At 32.2% G+C, this 16346-nt stretch overlaps 2 protein-coding genes across 9 annotated transcripts in view; one reads left to right on the forward strand and one right to left on the reverse strand.

Annotated features, from left to right (window-relative positions):
- Positions 1-1377: 1377 nt before the first annotated feature.
- On the forward strand, positions 1378-8968 carry LOC105206689. Of its 4 annotated transcripts, none has more exons than XM_039458413.1 (3): positions 1378-1553; positions 3749-3806; positions 5777-8968. In XM_039458413.1, the coding sequence occupies exons 1-3, from the start codon at positions 1393-1395 to the stop codon at positions 7076-7078; spliced, it is 1521 nt and encodes a 506-aa protein (XP_039314347.1). In that variant the 5' UTR covers positions 1378-1392; the 3' UTR covers positions 7079-8968. The 4 variants fall into 4 exon arrangements, with proteins under 4 accessions (XP_039314347.1, XP_039314349.1, XP_039314348.1 ...); XM_039458415.1 differs by lacking the exon at positions 1378-1553 and adding an exon at positions 2426-2586; XM_039458414.1 differs by lacking the exon at positions 1378-1553 and adding an exon at positions 2429-2890.
- Positions 8969-10103: 1135 nt separating this feature from the next.
- The window catches only part of LOC105206534 (hypothetical protein), a 47441-nt gene continuing 41198 nt past the window's right edge, over positions 10104-16346 (reverse strand). For all 5 annotated transcript variants that reach the window (XM_011176026.3, XM_039458411.1, XM_026131504.2 and 2 more), the window contains one exon: positions 10104-11912. In XM_011176026.3, coding sequence (XP_011174328.1) covers positions 11445-11912 — 468 coding nt within the window. In that variant the 3' untranslated portion in view covers positions 10104-11444. The remainder of the gene's footprint in view (positions 11913-16346) is intronic.

Consider the following 16346-nt stretch of genomic DNA (forward strand, 5'->3'; position numbering starts at 1 on the left):
AACATCCCTCGATTATCATCGTGACCGGCGGTTTAAAGTGAGTCGGCCATCTCTAATATTACCTCGTCGGTGACTGAACTAATCGCTATAAAAATTGACCAATCACAGTCAAATTTGAAGAGAATATTTAACTGTGATTGATCAATTCTTTAAGGGCCTTGCACATGAAATACATAACATAACATAAACACAACATAAGACCGACGGACCAATGAAAATGTTATGTAATTCAATATGGCGACTTTACGCTGGATCCTCATTGGCCCATAGGTCTTATGTTGTGCTTATGTTATGTTATGCGTTTTATGTGCGGCCCTTTATGGCTTATGATACCGATTAAATAACTTGTTGTAGAAAGGCTTTCATATACTATAGATTTTCAGTACTGGTAGTAAAGGCCGCGACACAGGCTTTTGCATAGCTGCATAACTGTATGCATAAGGAAGTTGATTGGTTCGTTAGCACATAAGGAAATGGACCAATTAATTTCTTTATGCATACGGTTATGCAGCTATGTAAAAGCTTGTGTCACGGCTTTATAAGCTTTCTACAATAAGCTATTAGTCGGTATCATAAATCATAAGCCATAAAAATTGACCAATCACAGTCGAATATTCTCTTCATATTTGACTGTGATTGGTCAATTTTTATGGTTTATGACTTATGTTACTAATACCTTATTGTAGAAAGCCTATTAAGGGTCACTTTCACCAACGCCGATTAACTTAATCGCTGATTAGTCTATCGGAATTGACCAATCGCATTTGTCGTTTTTACTTAACGACAAATACGATTGGTCAATTCCGATAGACTAATCAGCGATTAAGTTAATCGGCGTTGGTGCAAGTGGCCCTAAGAATTCCTATATCTTTAGTGCTTTACTACTAGTGAATTTCGGAACGCAGCTTTGTGCCCACGACATAAGAGGCGTCTACAATGGGATCATACCGTTTGTTTTCTGTTCCTGAACTCTCTAAATAAGTGTACACTTAAAATGAAATAGATAGATGTTTCAAAGTTAGCGAAAGCAAGAAGGAACGTTCCAGTGCAGTCTAGTGCAGGAATAGAAAACAAGCCTATAGAGTTGCAGGAGCGATCGTAAATTTCTGTATTTTCGGTCGTAGTCGTAGTCGCTTGGAGTTGATTCAATTCTAATTCCAGCGACTACCGTCACTACGACTGATCAATTACAAGAGAACATGATATATCGCGTATTAACAGAACTTTATTTGGATTTACGACGACTCCTGCGACTTTACAACCCCATTGTGGACGCCGCTATACGGCAAGGCAGAAGTTGACTGAGGAATATTTCGATAGCCAATCAACGTCTCGCTTGCCTGCAAGTAATTTCCGTCGCGCGGCAAAAGTTGAATCAAGTTTGAATTTTGAATGATTCGTTCCCCACAGGACTCAGCAGGACGCCAGGCTTGCTGCGTGCCACGTGGCCACGTCCTGTATCCTGGGCACGAGGCATTCAGAAGCATCAGTCCTATTTGGATAGCCGAGAAAAATGGCCGCTTTGATTCCGAGGTACACTCTACAAGCAGCAAGTAAGATTGTCGTTGATTGTCGTGTTACGCCTTCTAATATATGGCATTTTGTCCGAAAGAGAGTTATACGACCGCACAGATAATAGTTTCAAATGGACCGATTTACTGGTTGGCCGCATATCAGTTAAGGGTGATTGAGAATAGCGTGAAAAAGCGCGGTTAGGATTGCTGACACAATCTATCTCAATTATCTATGCAGATGTTTTTTTTGCTTCCTGTTTCTTGCTTTTTGCCTTTTCGCGCACTATTTGATCAATAATTGTATTTCTTATCACATGTCTTTTCTCTTCCGTTTCGGAGTTCATTGACTTTTATCTTGTCAATTTCGATAAAATAGTACAGCAAAGGCATTGCAATAAAAGTAGTGCTAGAAGAGGCAAAAAAGAAATAGACAAAAAGCAAAAAAACAGGAAACAAAGAGTTGTCCATGGAATAAATATACCTTTATTATACATATTTTTACTATCGCGATCGTATTTCCGCCGGCCGGTGAATTCATACGCGAGCGCGCGAAAGCGACGCCAATGTCGTCGTGAACGCTCCTCTCCCCTCTGTGTCCGATCGCACACAAGGAGCGGCAAGGGCGAGCCGGTCGTATGTACACTTCACTTACACACTCATAGGTATAAGAGTGCACACACGGCGTGATCCGCTCGTACTCGTAATACATGGCCGTCAAGTCAGTTTTGTTCCTTGCGTGATTCTGACAAATTCTGCTCGGTCGACTCGTCGCCCGGTCGCTGGTAACTCGTAAAATCTCGCGTGAATCGTGTAGAAACTGCGCCACGCGAATTCTTTCTGCGTAGGAAGCGGCCGGCCGCCGATGCTCGTTACATCTGCGCACGCGCGTGCGCATGTATTCGTCGTGCCCTCGCGTTAGCGCTCGGCGGTTGTGTGTTGCATGGCGTCCTGCGTAGTACGTACGTGTGCTTAAACTCGACGGAGCCGTTCGTCCTGCTTTCGTGCATCGGCGATACCGGCACCCGCATTCGTACGGCGAGGTCCACGTCGCGAGTAGTTGGCCGTAACGAGAGTAAGAAAGGGCGACTACTAATATTTGAGTGGAGGAATAGGCTGGAGTAGAGAAGCTGCGGGACGAGCTGGCGGGAGATAGAGAGAGAAAGAGAGCGAGTGTATGTGTGTATGCGTATGAGAGAGTGTAAGAGGAGCGATAGTAGAAGGCAAGATATTAGCTTGGAGTACGCTAAGTGGGAGACCTCACGCGGGCTTGTTGCGTTCGCACGCAAGTAAGATCGCAGTAAGACGAAAAAAAAAGGGCGTGGAGTTTAGCCGGGCGCGACTAATAGGCACGCCGCTAATCGCTGTCGTAGCCATGGGTAAGACGCCAAAGAAGGCGGCCCCTGGGGGCGATGAGAGGAATTTGTACGTTCGGAGGCTCAAGGCAACGACCGCGCCGTCGAGAGCTTCTGAATCTAGCTTGCCCGAGAGACAGCGCGAGTCCGAGATTTTAAACAGGTTTGTAGAAACAATCAGCAACAGCGAATTGCAAGTTCCGCCAGAGTTTCTCAGTCGCGGGATGTTACGCTTGTTCTCTCTTTCTCTCTCTCTTTCTCTCTCACACGAGTGCAACCGATCGACTCTCTCTCCTAGGTCTGCCCTGGAGCAGAGTCGCGGATTGTAGTAAATTCGTTTGCGTATTGGCAATTGGCATTCGATGCAACATTCGGAACTTGTTAGTTGCCTGCCGCTGTAGTTTACGGGGTGTCGGAACTTTGTATTCTGTAAAATTTGCTAAAGTAATTTGGGAGATTGTATTGAGATCATCTCGTAGCATCTTTAAGCACATCTTCTCCGTGCTCGAATACTTAATTGTCTCATATAAGCCTGAGAAACAGAATTTTGAAACAATCAATTTTACTGGTAATCCACAATATCGATTTTAAAGTAAGAGTCGAGTTTTTATTTTAAGTCATTTTGAAATGGAATGGATTGACGAATCCAGACATCAATGATTCAGACTTATTTTACAAAGAGAATGTTATGCTGATGCATGTGGGAAAAACGAATAGAGATATTGTCTCATTTTTAGTTATGGACATGAGAAACTTTGGTTTACTTTCTTTTACATACTTTTAAATTAGTTCCTCTCATCACCTCCAGTATTTCTTGCTCAAAGGCCATTTGTAATATGGCTCATCTTTTAGTTGATTGTGAATATCTTATTTTTGTTTTAGGCCAAAACTGATTGGAATACAGAAAAAAATACCACCTGGAGCTGGAAAGCATTTTAAGGTATATACTCTTAGTTTTTATTTCATATTTTATTTGCATATTTGAAAATTGTTACTATTTAAACTATACATATACAAGTGTATGATATTTTTGATTTTGTTTGGTCCATATTTACAATAATAATACAAAAGGGCTGCAGGCCAACGAACAAGTAAGATGAGTAAAAGCAATGTTAATTTCTTTTATTTCTAATTATGTAAATAATTTATATAACAATTATGAAAGAGATATAATATTTGATTAGATATTAATATTTTATATGATTATTTTGATAGTAATATAATAAACTCTTGTTTTTTTACAATGCAAAATATAAAGAAGAGAAACAGCCTAATTATAAGCAAATAATCATGTAAATTAATGTAAATTATACACATTAAGGATTTATTCTTCTAAAAGATTACACCGACTTTTTGATTATACTTAATTTTTCTCAGTTTAACATGGAACTTATCAACTATTCTGGCAATAAATAATTATTTTAAATTACATGGTTGATTAACAATTTTAAGATGCAAACATTGTAAATTCTAAAACACAAAGAGCTTATGTGAAACAACACTTAGTTTTAGTTAGGGACTCATTAAGTTTTCAGAAGTTGTCAAGTTAGTTCTTCAAAAGAAAAAAAATTCCATAACATACATCTTCAGTCAAATTCCCCATTAAGTCAAAACAATACATTAGAAAACAATGCCAATAAAGGTCGATCTATGGTTAAAATCAAATAAGTAAGTAAATAAATAAATAGAACCAGTCAAGAATTAAAATAAAATAAAAGGAGAATGTTTAATCTGCAAAAATAATAACTGGTCTCATAGGCATTTTTGAGGCATAATTAATATAATCTCGGAATGAAATTAAATTGAGATAAAATAGTTATCTGAAATATTTCTATACGTTCTATAACTGTGTCCCAAAAATGATTGTGAAAATTTTCTTATTTGCAAGTCAATAGATAAAATTTAAAATAGTTATTTATTGCTGGAATAGTTAATAGGTTTCATGTTAAACTGAAAAAGACTAAATATAGTTGAAAGGTCTGTATAATATCTTTTAGAAGAATAAATGTTAATATTAATGTTTTTAATTTATATGATCAAGTAATTTTCTCATAAATTGTTAATTTTTTTCTTATATTTTTTTTTATATTTTAGTGATATATAAATATTGAATAATTATTTATGAATTATGTTATAATATATTTATAATTATAGAAATTATATTTTATTTTGTATATTTAATGTGTTGTGCTTTATCTGTTTTAATTAAGAATTAAATGGCTATCTCTATAAACAATACTGATATTTACTAGACAACGCTTATTAATCTTATGATTAAACTTATTAAGATATTATCTTTTAGTATAGGTTAGGTATATGGCCTTATCAGTATGAATTTATAGTCATATTTTATATGTATTATAATTGTATGGTTATGTAATATTTATAATCTTATTTTTTTATTTTCTTGGCTAACTCAAATATTTTATAAAGAATATTTTGTGTTAAAATAACTTTACATTTCTTTATATTTCTTTATATTTTTTGTTATTTATACAGAGAAAGAAAAGAGACAATAATGAATTCATTGATAAATATAATTTTATATAACATGAATATTTTATATATATACATTGATTTTATATGTAAATTATATATTATATGTAAATTGATTTACTAATATTTAGTGAAATATTATATGCAATTATTTACATTTTTATTTACTTTTATAAGCAGAATTTTGACATATATGTATATATATTTATTTATTTATCGAATTTAACATAAGTTGAAATTTATATAAAAGTATTGTGCATAAATATATAAATAATAATTTAATATATAATGTACAAAATAATTGTAAATTGAAATGCACAAGTAATGCATGCCAATGATTAGTCTTTAAATTATTTGTTAGATTTTTTTACATTGCCTTAGGTCTTTGCAATGTGGAAATAATGTATGTTATAGAGCAAACTTCGTCCTCCAACAAAAGTTGAACAACATCAAACAGCAAAGTCATTAAAAGTACTAATGAAAAATCCAGATACAAAAAGTGCAGACATGCAGCCAGAATCGGAAGAAGCCAAAGTCAAATTGAATGTATCGATTCAAAAAGAAAGTGTTACAGAAGAGAACAGTAATAATAAAACTGTAGAAGCTGAGAAATCTACTGTGTCCTGTCCAAATGTTACTAATGAACATGTTGAGCTTACTTCCGAGCAGACATCAAGCGAACTTCAAATTTCCATGAAAGCTGTCCAGGAAGTAATTGTGGAGAACAAAACCGTTACTGAAGAAAAAGAGGGAGTCTTATTAGGAAATGTTAATGTTGAAACCAAAGAGGTGGAAGAGCAAGATGCAAATGACATTAAACTAACATTTGAAATTGAACAAAATATGGACAATGGAGAAAAATTGGATGATAAACAAGCAAAGGACAATAGTAAGGGAGAAGAACTACCTCTGGTACAAGAGGAGATGAAGAACGGTATAAGTGAAAAAGAAGAGCTGCAAAGTGAGTTACAAACCGATAACGAAAGCTATTCAGTCGACATTGTTGAATCTACAACATCGGACGTATCCGAAATATCGGAATCTGTTTCTCAGAGCGATACACAGAAGGATAAAGAAAGAATTGATGACACTGTAAATAATGCATCATTTGTTTCTTACGATTCATCTATAATGTTAAAAGACGTAAAAGTCAGACTGAACGATTGTTTGAAAGATAATTCGAAGCTCTATGACGTAAGCAACACGGAAGAATTACCGAATCAAGTTTTGAAAGACATGTCATTTGGAAAAACGCTAAGAAACATTTCGGGAAGACATTCCATCGGTAGAATGCGTCATGTTACTTTGCGTGAGAGAAGGATATCGCCGAATAGTTCTCTTTTCGTGAATACATCGACTATGTCTATGCCACAGGATGAAGGAACAGAATCTAAAGTCTTGCATTATGGTAGTGGTTCACTATCCGACAGTTTCTCTACGAACGGTAGCCCATTGATCAGGAAACGTAAAATTGAAACAGAAAATTGCAGCTCGGCGAAAAAACAGAAAAATGATGAAGAGAGTAATAGTATATTTAATACATCCATAAATTTACTGAAAGGTTTGCGTATACCTAGTATGCAGGTGTCCACGCCGAAACCCACATCTTGCAAATTCGAATCTACCAAGTTAGATATTAGTGGGATAAAGAATGATGACAATAAAATACTGGCTGAACCAACCGAGAGTACAAAGAAATGGTGTGTCATCATGTAAATTCTTATGGTCAATGTGTTATTATACAGAAAAAGAAGAAAATAATTTTTATATTTTCGAAAAAATAGCAAAATGTATGCAATCAGAAGCATTTATTTTATTTTTTTTGCTAGTAAATGGTTTGTTTTCAAATTAATTAAAAATAATTGTATTCTTTTTTAGTGTTTCTAAAATTTTCTTGAATAGATATATTTGTTCTAAAATTTTCGGAAGTTTTTTTCAATGTTAGGATATACTGTATATTTTCAATAATTAAATTGGAAGAATTCGATGATATTTCCACCTTGTAGACTGCTAAAAATGTTTTTTAGTACATAATTTTTTCGTTTCAATTTTTAAATAAAATTATCTAGGAAGGAACAAATTGTGTAACTAAGAAAAATAATTTTTTTTAACCTTTGACATTACTTATTTTATGAATAAAGACCAATCATAGGTTGAGACATGTATTGAAATTAAACACATATTTCTGTACACATTTGGCTTTTTATGTGTTTAATTTTAGTATGTGTCTCAACCTATGATTTATGATTTATAATTATTTTTAATGTTATTCTTTAAATAGATCATGATAAATACAAGTTTTACGTCAAATATTATAATATGCTTCTGTAATGTTAATCTAGCAGAATGTTTAATTGAAAATAGTTTTTTAAATATTCATTTCTGCATACATTGTACTCATTGCTATTATCATTAAAAAATTCATATTTTATATACGACACTTATTCATACAATGTAATATCCATATTATATAACATTATAAAGACATATCCCTCCGTTTAGTTCTTACTGCAATCCAATATTTATATTGTTAATTTATAATTCGCCGAATTGATAAAAAATATACAAAAAAATATGTTGTATTCTACACAAAATGAGTTACGAACAAATTTTTAAAAGTTATAATACAAGTATTATATACAAGTATATAATATAGTATTATAATACAAAATTACATATTTTTTTAGTTATAATAAATTGTTATACAGATAATTGCAATGTTATTGCATTTATAATACCAACAGCTTTTTATATGATCTACTTCGTCGTAATGAAATATTGTTGATTACTATAAATAATCCATAACATATATCATACAAAGATTTAATAATTACATATATAATATTAGATGGATAATTTTTTAATTGATATAGATTTATTCTATATATTTTTAAAGACAAGACGTAATTATTTGTATAACTTATTTGGTATAGAAATACTCATTTTTATTGAAAAATGTTAACATCTGTTGCAACTGTAAAAATCAGAGGTGCAAAGTAAAGGGATATGAAACTGTATATTATTATGCAGTATATCTTAAAGGCAAAGCTAAGAAATAACAAAAAAACATATACCTTTAAATTAAATTTCATTTTATATGCATTTTAATTGCTAAATTTTTATATTCATGACGTCTGTCTCTTGTTTGCCGTAGATTTAAATATATTCTTATGTCATCTATTGAGGATGATATTACGTTGCTTTTATATTAAATCTTTGTTGGGATATATACATAGCATATATCAGGCTAGAACTATTACTTCAACCTTCCATTATATATTATAATAAATGAGGATTAGAGACGATAAATAAATTTGACCAAAGTGATTTTTCTTGTCAATCGATATATTCGTTTAGATCTGTCGAGAATAGTTAATTAAATGCTAAAATTGTACACTATGGAGAGAAAACTTTATATACTGCGAAGGTGCCCAATTTTCTTGTCAATACAAAATTGTAACTTAGATCAATAATTATTCAGGACTAAACGAATAATCGTTAAGACATACTTTTGTACTTGTTCAATTAGTAGAAGCGTTAGAAGCGTATTCAAAAATGTACATAGAAACCCATATGAGATTTATAAATAAACTCTCGAAACTGCAAGAGTTTGTTGATTAATTATTCCATCGAACTCCATAAATCTTTATTTATTTCATTAACAAAAATTAATCTGAAATATGAGATTTTCTTTATTAGTTAACGATATGTTATTAGACAATGCCACTTTTATTATATTGCTGGATTTACACATTAATTTTGGTTATATGTTTTCAGTCCTCTTTTATGTTTTTGCATCATTTCTTTAAATGTAAACATGCTATTAAAAATTGTAAGATATTTATACTGAAAACTTTTCTGAAAAGATATTGAAGATACCTTTTCCCGCAATGAAAATTCTTGTTCCCGCAATAGGATGCAAGAGATAGCAGTATGAAGTCTCGAGGGATTTAACGAGTAATAATCTCGTATCTGTTTAGTCTATTACTGTGTTGATCGCATTCCAGAGATATGGCGTTGAATCAAGAAGAGAGTATGTATATCTTGTCGGACGGATGGCCTGGTTAAATTAATATATCGAAGACGTTGCAAATTGTTAACTTCAAAATAATAATTCTTTTTAGTATTAATTTATGTACTTATTAAATGAGAAAAATGCATATATTTTATAATGTATATATTTAACCATTAGATGACGTATATTTATTTAAAATCTTAAAAGTGCATTTATTCTTATTTTAACATTGTCTAACTGGACGTATAATTATACAAAATGTAATGGTCATTAAAAGGTCATTGTTTGGCAAAAAATTAAATTGGTTTTTTTTTAAGAATGTTAAGCAAGACAGTTGAAATTATTAGAAATATTAAATTCATGTTATTGGTAATTTAAATATATCGAATTGGAGATTGTTATTTACTCCAATATATTTATTTTATTTGTTTTAATTTTAGTGAAAAGAACTGACGTTGAAATTTTGGACGATATAAAATTATTAATGCCTGTCGAACAAGATTGGAACAGCAAATTTTTGAGGCATAATTCTCATTTCATTTACTAGGTATATTTCAGTATTAAGACTTCCTTTCAGACAAAACTGCACCAATTATGTTTAAATTTGATTCGTCTGAAATTCAGCCTTGATATTAATCTTCGCAATTAATATTTCTCCTTTCTCTTCTTCTTACTAAAGAGATCTTACAACTATTTTAAGATATATTGTAATTAATGTCGTGATAAACGTTTCGTTAAACATTTTTATTAACATTTTTATTGTTAATGTACATGATTTTAATATAAGTACATAATGACTAAAGTAATGCAGTAGTTTTGTTATAATTATAAAGTAGATCGATTATTAAGATATCATGTCGACTATTGTTAGTATTATAATTAAATATATAATTTTCATACATTGAGCATTAAAATCCCTTAGATATAAATAACATGTTAATATTCTTAGTGTTATACCAATTTAATTGTCCATTTATTTTTTATTATTATTATATTATATTCTATAATTATATTTTGATTGTAACAGATAGGTGCGCCTGTGCAATCTGCATTCGAGAAGCCAACAAATAAGTAGTCAAATTAACAAATTTCTTTTCTTAAAATATTGTTATAAAAAGTTGTTAAATCGAAAAGATAAATATTTTTACAGGTACAGCAGTTATCGGAGAAATCATAGATGTTTTGTGTGAATATGAATCTTATGAATTGATTTCTTTTTAAATTAGAAAAATATGCACATTTTTTGTTTATACATAGTTTTACAAACATATTACATAAATAATTATTTTTTGTTTGTCTTTTTTTTTTTTAATCATTCGTATTGATTGATATGTTCAATGTCAACCTTCCGTTTTCTTTACACAATACAATATAAATAAGACCCGTGTAAACAAGAACGTGGCAATACACCGCAACACGTCACACTACTCTGAGCGCTTGATTCTGCGGTCAACGGAGCCACGAGCAACATGCCCGAGATACGTTTCTGAGATTTAAGGTCCGGTTGTGGCGTCAAGTGTCAACGGTGTAGAATGCATATCATAAGTGCGAATGAAATTGGAGCACGCTGCGATGCATACGGGATTGCCTTCGTCTTTCATTGCAGGTTTAATTAGCGGGTTAAACTTCGTACATTTCTCTCCGTTCATTGTCAAATTACAATTGCATTTCTAAAAGCTTTGCAGAAAGACATTTATATGTTTCATGTTCAAATTGATAAATGCACAGATGAAAATATTTGTATTATGCTATATTTTATAATTACATATTGTGCAAATTTTTTCTTTTATTTGAAACTTTTCTTCAAAATATATTCTAATGTAGCATTTTGAGATGATACATTTTTCTGTGACTATTAAATATTTTATTATTAATTTACACTTAATTAAATCATTAGAAAATCATTGCAGTTTTATTTGATAAGCCCGATGAACTCAGTGGAGTATATGTCTTTATGTCTTTAAAAATTTCATATTTATGAATTATTTCATAAACATGTTTTTCAAAAACAACTCTGCATCCCCCCTTTTACTTATTTTACTCGTTTTAGAAAAAAAACGCAGTGTTTCAACAAGTTAGCACGACAGCTCTGTGAAGGCAGGGACCTTGGCAACCCTCTCGAAGTCCTGGCCACAGGACCGCTCTGATCCTGGTCCCGTGAGGATTCGGTGAGGCGTGATGCCTTACGTGGACCTCTCTGCGGAACTCCAGACTTTGCGCTGCGTCGAGCACCAGCGGTGTGGATCGTGCCAGGCACGCCCAGGCCAAAGTGGAGCACGCGGTGGCGTAACTCTTGACCTCGGCGCAGCCACGCAGACACGGAAAGTCGTACAATGTCCTCTCCAACTGGCTGACCACCTGCTCGGCGACCTCACGGGAACCGGTCTGCGCCCCGGAAGTGGCCAACTGCCTTTTTATGCATTCCTCAAGGTCCGGAGTCGCCGTTGTCGTCTGGGCCGCGATCGCGCCGTTCAGGATCTTCAAGGCTTCCAGGCGCCTTGACGTCTGGACCATGCCGGCTACGCGCCACGAGAGCTGCAAAGGGCAAGATGTAACGGTTAGCGAAGGCTGCGGTTGGTGAGTCTTTAATACCGTTCTAAAATATGCACATTGCTACATGCGAGAAAATACGCGCGTCTGCTCGACGAGACGCCGCGAGTTTTTTTCCGCAGTTGTTTATTGAGACATTTAAAACGAACAAAGAATGAGGAAAGACTCAGGCACGTTGTGCGTGCAACGCAATACCATTATCATGAACGGATGTTAGATAGAGATTAGAGTTGGTACAGGTTTACATTCAATGGTTTATGATTGATGTTAACACACGATTTATGCATTCTATTAGAATCGTTTTAGCATAAATGATTGAATAACTTTTTTATGCGGAAATTTTATGATATCGTGATTATCAGATTAACGCAACATTTGATAATGTTCTTGAGATATTGTTCAGATATTGTTAAAAATAATATCTTCTATGTCTTATCGAGAAAACATCATTAAGTATATTTTAAGAGGTACTTATCAATTTTGACAGAATTTATAGTGATTTTTTTTTAAATAGTTAAAAAATGTAGTAGCGATAGTTGAAAATGTTTAGAAGTATTCAGTTGAAATCGAGTTTCTATTTCGAGTTATTAATTTTGTTGTGCTAGATGATCGCGTTAATCATACTGGCCCACATATTTAGTGTAATTTCAGTTATCAACGTGGCGATTTTTTAAATTTCTCTGGTATCGGAAAAATTTTATTTGCCCGAAAATTGGTGTGCAAAATATTAAACATATTTATAATTGAATTATTTGAACGAATAGAATATACAATAAATATACAAGAGAATAGAATATTCCTACAACACGCTGCCGTATTTATAGAGTACGTATCGATCGCAATCTGTGAAATCGAGGCAACCGTTGAAATCACTGCCGTAAGAATACCGGCTTTAATTAGATGACATGCGAGCGCGTTTCTCTAGCGTTTTTCTGGTTATCGCGTAATTACGTCGGAATTCTAGGGAATCACCTGACACGAAGGAATCCTCTTCGTCATCCGGTTTACAGCAATTTACGAGCATTGTTGATGAATTACCGCTTTTAACAGCGGCCCGTCTTGCAGCGTAACTGTTTACCCGGTTCCGTTAGAGGCGCAAAGTTCGCGATTGCCATGTTATAACTTGTGGCGTTTTTTACTAATTTGTTAGACGTTTTTATGAATTTCAACAAACTGGCTCGACTTAGCGAATCGATATGTTATTAAGAGTGCATTATGCAATGTAACTTCCCTATTTGTTTGTGTAACCCAGTATTTTCTGCTTGAAAGAACTCGATAGCTCCGGAATTGATTTTTAAACTTCCTGGAATTTAAAAACCTTGACTTTAAAAAAATTGGACGCAAACATTTTTCTGATTAAACATTAAATTTGTAATGGAACCTATAGAACCCTTATTAATTTGCGTCTTAATATTCATTATGTTCGGGAATCGATAATCAAGAAATATTATTATATTATTAATGAATTATTCAAAGAGAATTATATTCCAAAAACAATTATTAGAGGTATTTATTGGAAAAAACTGGGACAACCTGGAATTTTCAGGTAATTTTTTATCCTGAATTTCATGGAAAATTAAGGATTTTCTCATGAGATTTTATTGATACTCGGAAAAATTTTTAGAATTTTATTTTTAAATTTAAATTTTATCTTTTTGACAAAATTATTTCTTTGATCATTTTTTCTTGATAATGTCGCAAAATGTTGAAAATCGATTAATAATAAATATAGTATAAGCCCATGTACATTCACAATTTTTTATAAAAAAATCAGCGACGATGGGAAAACATTGTTTCAAATTGCCGCTGTGTATTCAATCTTGTTTCAAATTCCGTATTTTCGAATTACAATAGATCTATATTATAGATAAATTGTTATGTCATTTAATTAATTTATTTTTTATTTATCTAAAATTTAATATTTAAAGCTCAGTCACTTTTTCCTTTTAATTGCATGATTAAGAAACACATTAAAAGATGTAAAATACAATATTTTAAAGTTGCATTATAAAATATTCTCTAATCTTACATGGAATTTTGGATAAAATTCCTGAAAAATTCTGAGAATTCTCAGAAAATTCTTTTACAAACGTCTTGATTATATTTCTCAATCACAATTATTTTATTTTATTTGATATAAACGGTCAAACATATAATAATATTATACAAACTTTGAAGATGATATCAATTGATATCGATTCTTACATTAAGCTATTATTAATTTATAAACAAATTTAGGATAACTTGGATATTAATATCAAGAATGCCGAGAGTTACTGGTACATGAAATCGCTCGAGATTGAGTTAGAACTTAAAGTTAGACTTTGACTGCTCTGCGTGACCGCTGAATGTAGCGTGGGTTGCAGCCTATACCGCAGCATTAAATTGAATTGTAATCGGTTACTAAAGCTATTATTTGTATAAGCAGCGACGTGAAGAATTGCCTCGGAATAACACACGATTATCATCCCTCTCCTAAGTTATCTTCTTGCATATACAGTTGAGAAGAGTAGTATTTCTGGGGCACTTCTCTCTGTACAGCGGACGTGGGTGTATAAGAAAGAGCGAAAAAAAACGCCTCTGTAGCAATACCTATTTTATCGCGTGCTTCTCGCACGTATTCGTGTGTAAAAGCCATCTTTCCGCTATGCAACATATTAGCCGCAGGGCGATAGGCTGTCAGCTGTATAGATGCACCACGCTTGATCATTCGCGATTGTATAAAAAATTGCAGCGATATTTTGAATATCAGTTGGCTGTCTTTTGCAGAATTCTATTTAATGGATACACTGGACGTTGGGATAGATTTAAAACGAATTAATTCCACGAACAGTTAACAAATGTGCGTATATATAATTTGACGTCATTATCGTTATTGTATCAATTAGTAGAAAGTTCATGTGGAAAAAAATTTTATTTCTTATTACAATTTTTAATTTGTTAGCATTTATAAGATCTTAAATTTAATAAAAAAAAAAGATTATATATACATGTAACGCTACAAAAAGATGTTCTTCAAAATTTGATGTTTATCTTCAATCGAAAAAAAAACAATTTTTTTACTATTTATAATGAAAAATGGTTTATGTAAATTATTTCTTAAATCTCTACACTTTTATCAATTTTTCGTATTCTAATTTAATCTCGCAGAATTGAGTAGATAGTGGTAGTAGCTAAAATAACGTTTATAAAAAAGATATATTTTACGAAAAATAAACTTGACGCGATACGCTACTGAATTTCTTGATCTTGCAGCATACCTATATATACGGAACATTATATGCAAATATGTATCGCTTTGCTCGAAATTCATTTTAACCCTCGACTACACTGGCCACATCCGACCTACACACAACTATAGTTTGTACCGAGATAGTTTTGTACCCAGAATTTTGATAAGAATTTTAACTAAAATGAAATTTAAAAACTTGGTGTTTTTTAGTCTGGTGTAATAATGAAACATTTTAAAGCTGAAAGATAAGCATTTATTACAAATATAACAGATAATAAAATTTGTGAGGATCAACAAAAGTGAAGATTTTCTTTCAATTTTCGACAACGTCAACTTTAAAATACATTTTTCTAAATAACGGTAATCTTAAATCACAATTTGTCTCTCGGTGTATTCCAGTGTGTAGCTTAGGGTTAATGTTAACTTTTTCATATATAAAATTTGATATTGCAAGTATTTTGTAACTCTCGATATTCTTGACATTGATATCAGTAAAAAATGCTGTAAATCTATAAATGAATTAGCATTAACTAATGACTTATTACAAATGCATATCAGTTCTTTAAATCGTGTCTTATTAATTTTTGCTTAAGGTAAGCAATATTTAGTGACAAAATATGAATTAAATGAGAAATAAAAAAATATAGATAAAAATCTAACATGTTAAATCTTATCTTATGAGTACTAACAACAATTAAAAAAAAAAAATCAGGTATAATTGATATTAATTTTTAATCAGTTTATGTAGTTGATAATAATGCAATCGTGCAATTTTATTCATGTAACACATACATATTTAAAAACATATGTATATATCATACACAAATATGAAAATAACTTATAACATACACTCATTCGGTAATTTTATTCTTAAATGTCCACAAATCAAAGGCTGATATTGTAATTAATAATCTGGTTTCAAGAAAGTATCACGACTTATGAACACTGACATATCTCTACGTCACTGTGCTTTATCTGTGAGTACATTTAAGACGGAAGCTTCTCCGCAAAAGAAAACAAAAATGCACGAGGCAAATGATAGTGAGGAAGTGCCTTCGTTGTGCTTATTTTACCGGAAAATCTGTGCGCGAGATAGCGACGGAAATACCGGCGGAATAGCGGAATAGATATCTTGCCTGTGCATTATTTAAGAAAACGGTTGCCTTTCGTACTTTATTTGATACGAT

Source organism: Solenopsis invicta, chromosome 16, assembly GCF_016802725.1.
Source record: "Solenopsis invicta isolate M01_SB chromosome 16, UNIL_Sinv_3.0, whole genome shotgun sequence".
NCBI classification, from domain to species: Eukaryota; Metazoa; Arthropoda; class Insecta; order Hymenoptera; family Formicidae; genus Solenopsis; species Solenopsis invicta.

What these genes read in the sequence shown, in the direction of transcription:
- LOC105206689 (XM_039458413.1), top strand. Translation starts at nt 1,393, where the DNA reads ATGATTCGTTCCCCACAGGACTCAGCAGGACGCCAGGCTTGCTGCGTG. An exon ending in GTACACTCTACAAGCAGCAA is followed by an intron (nt 1,554 to 3,748) that starts GTAAGATTGTCG and finishes TTTTTGTTTTAG; the next exon opens with GCCAAAACTGATTGGAATAC. An exon ending in GAGCTGGAAAGCATTTTAAG is followed by an intron (nt 3,807 to 5,776) that starts GTATATACTCTT and finishes TGTATGTTATAG; the next exon opens with AGCAAACTTCGTCCTCCAAC.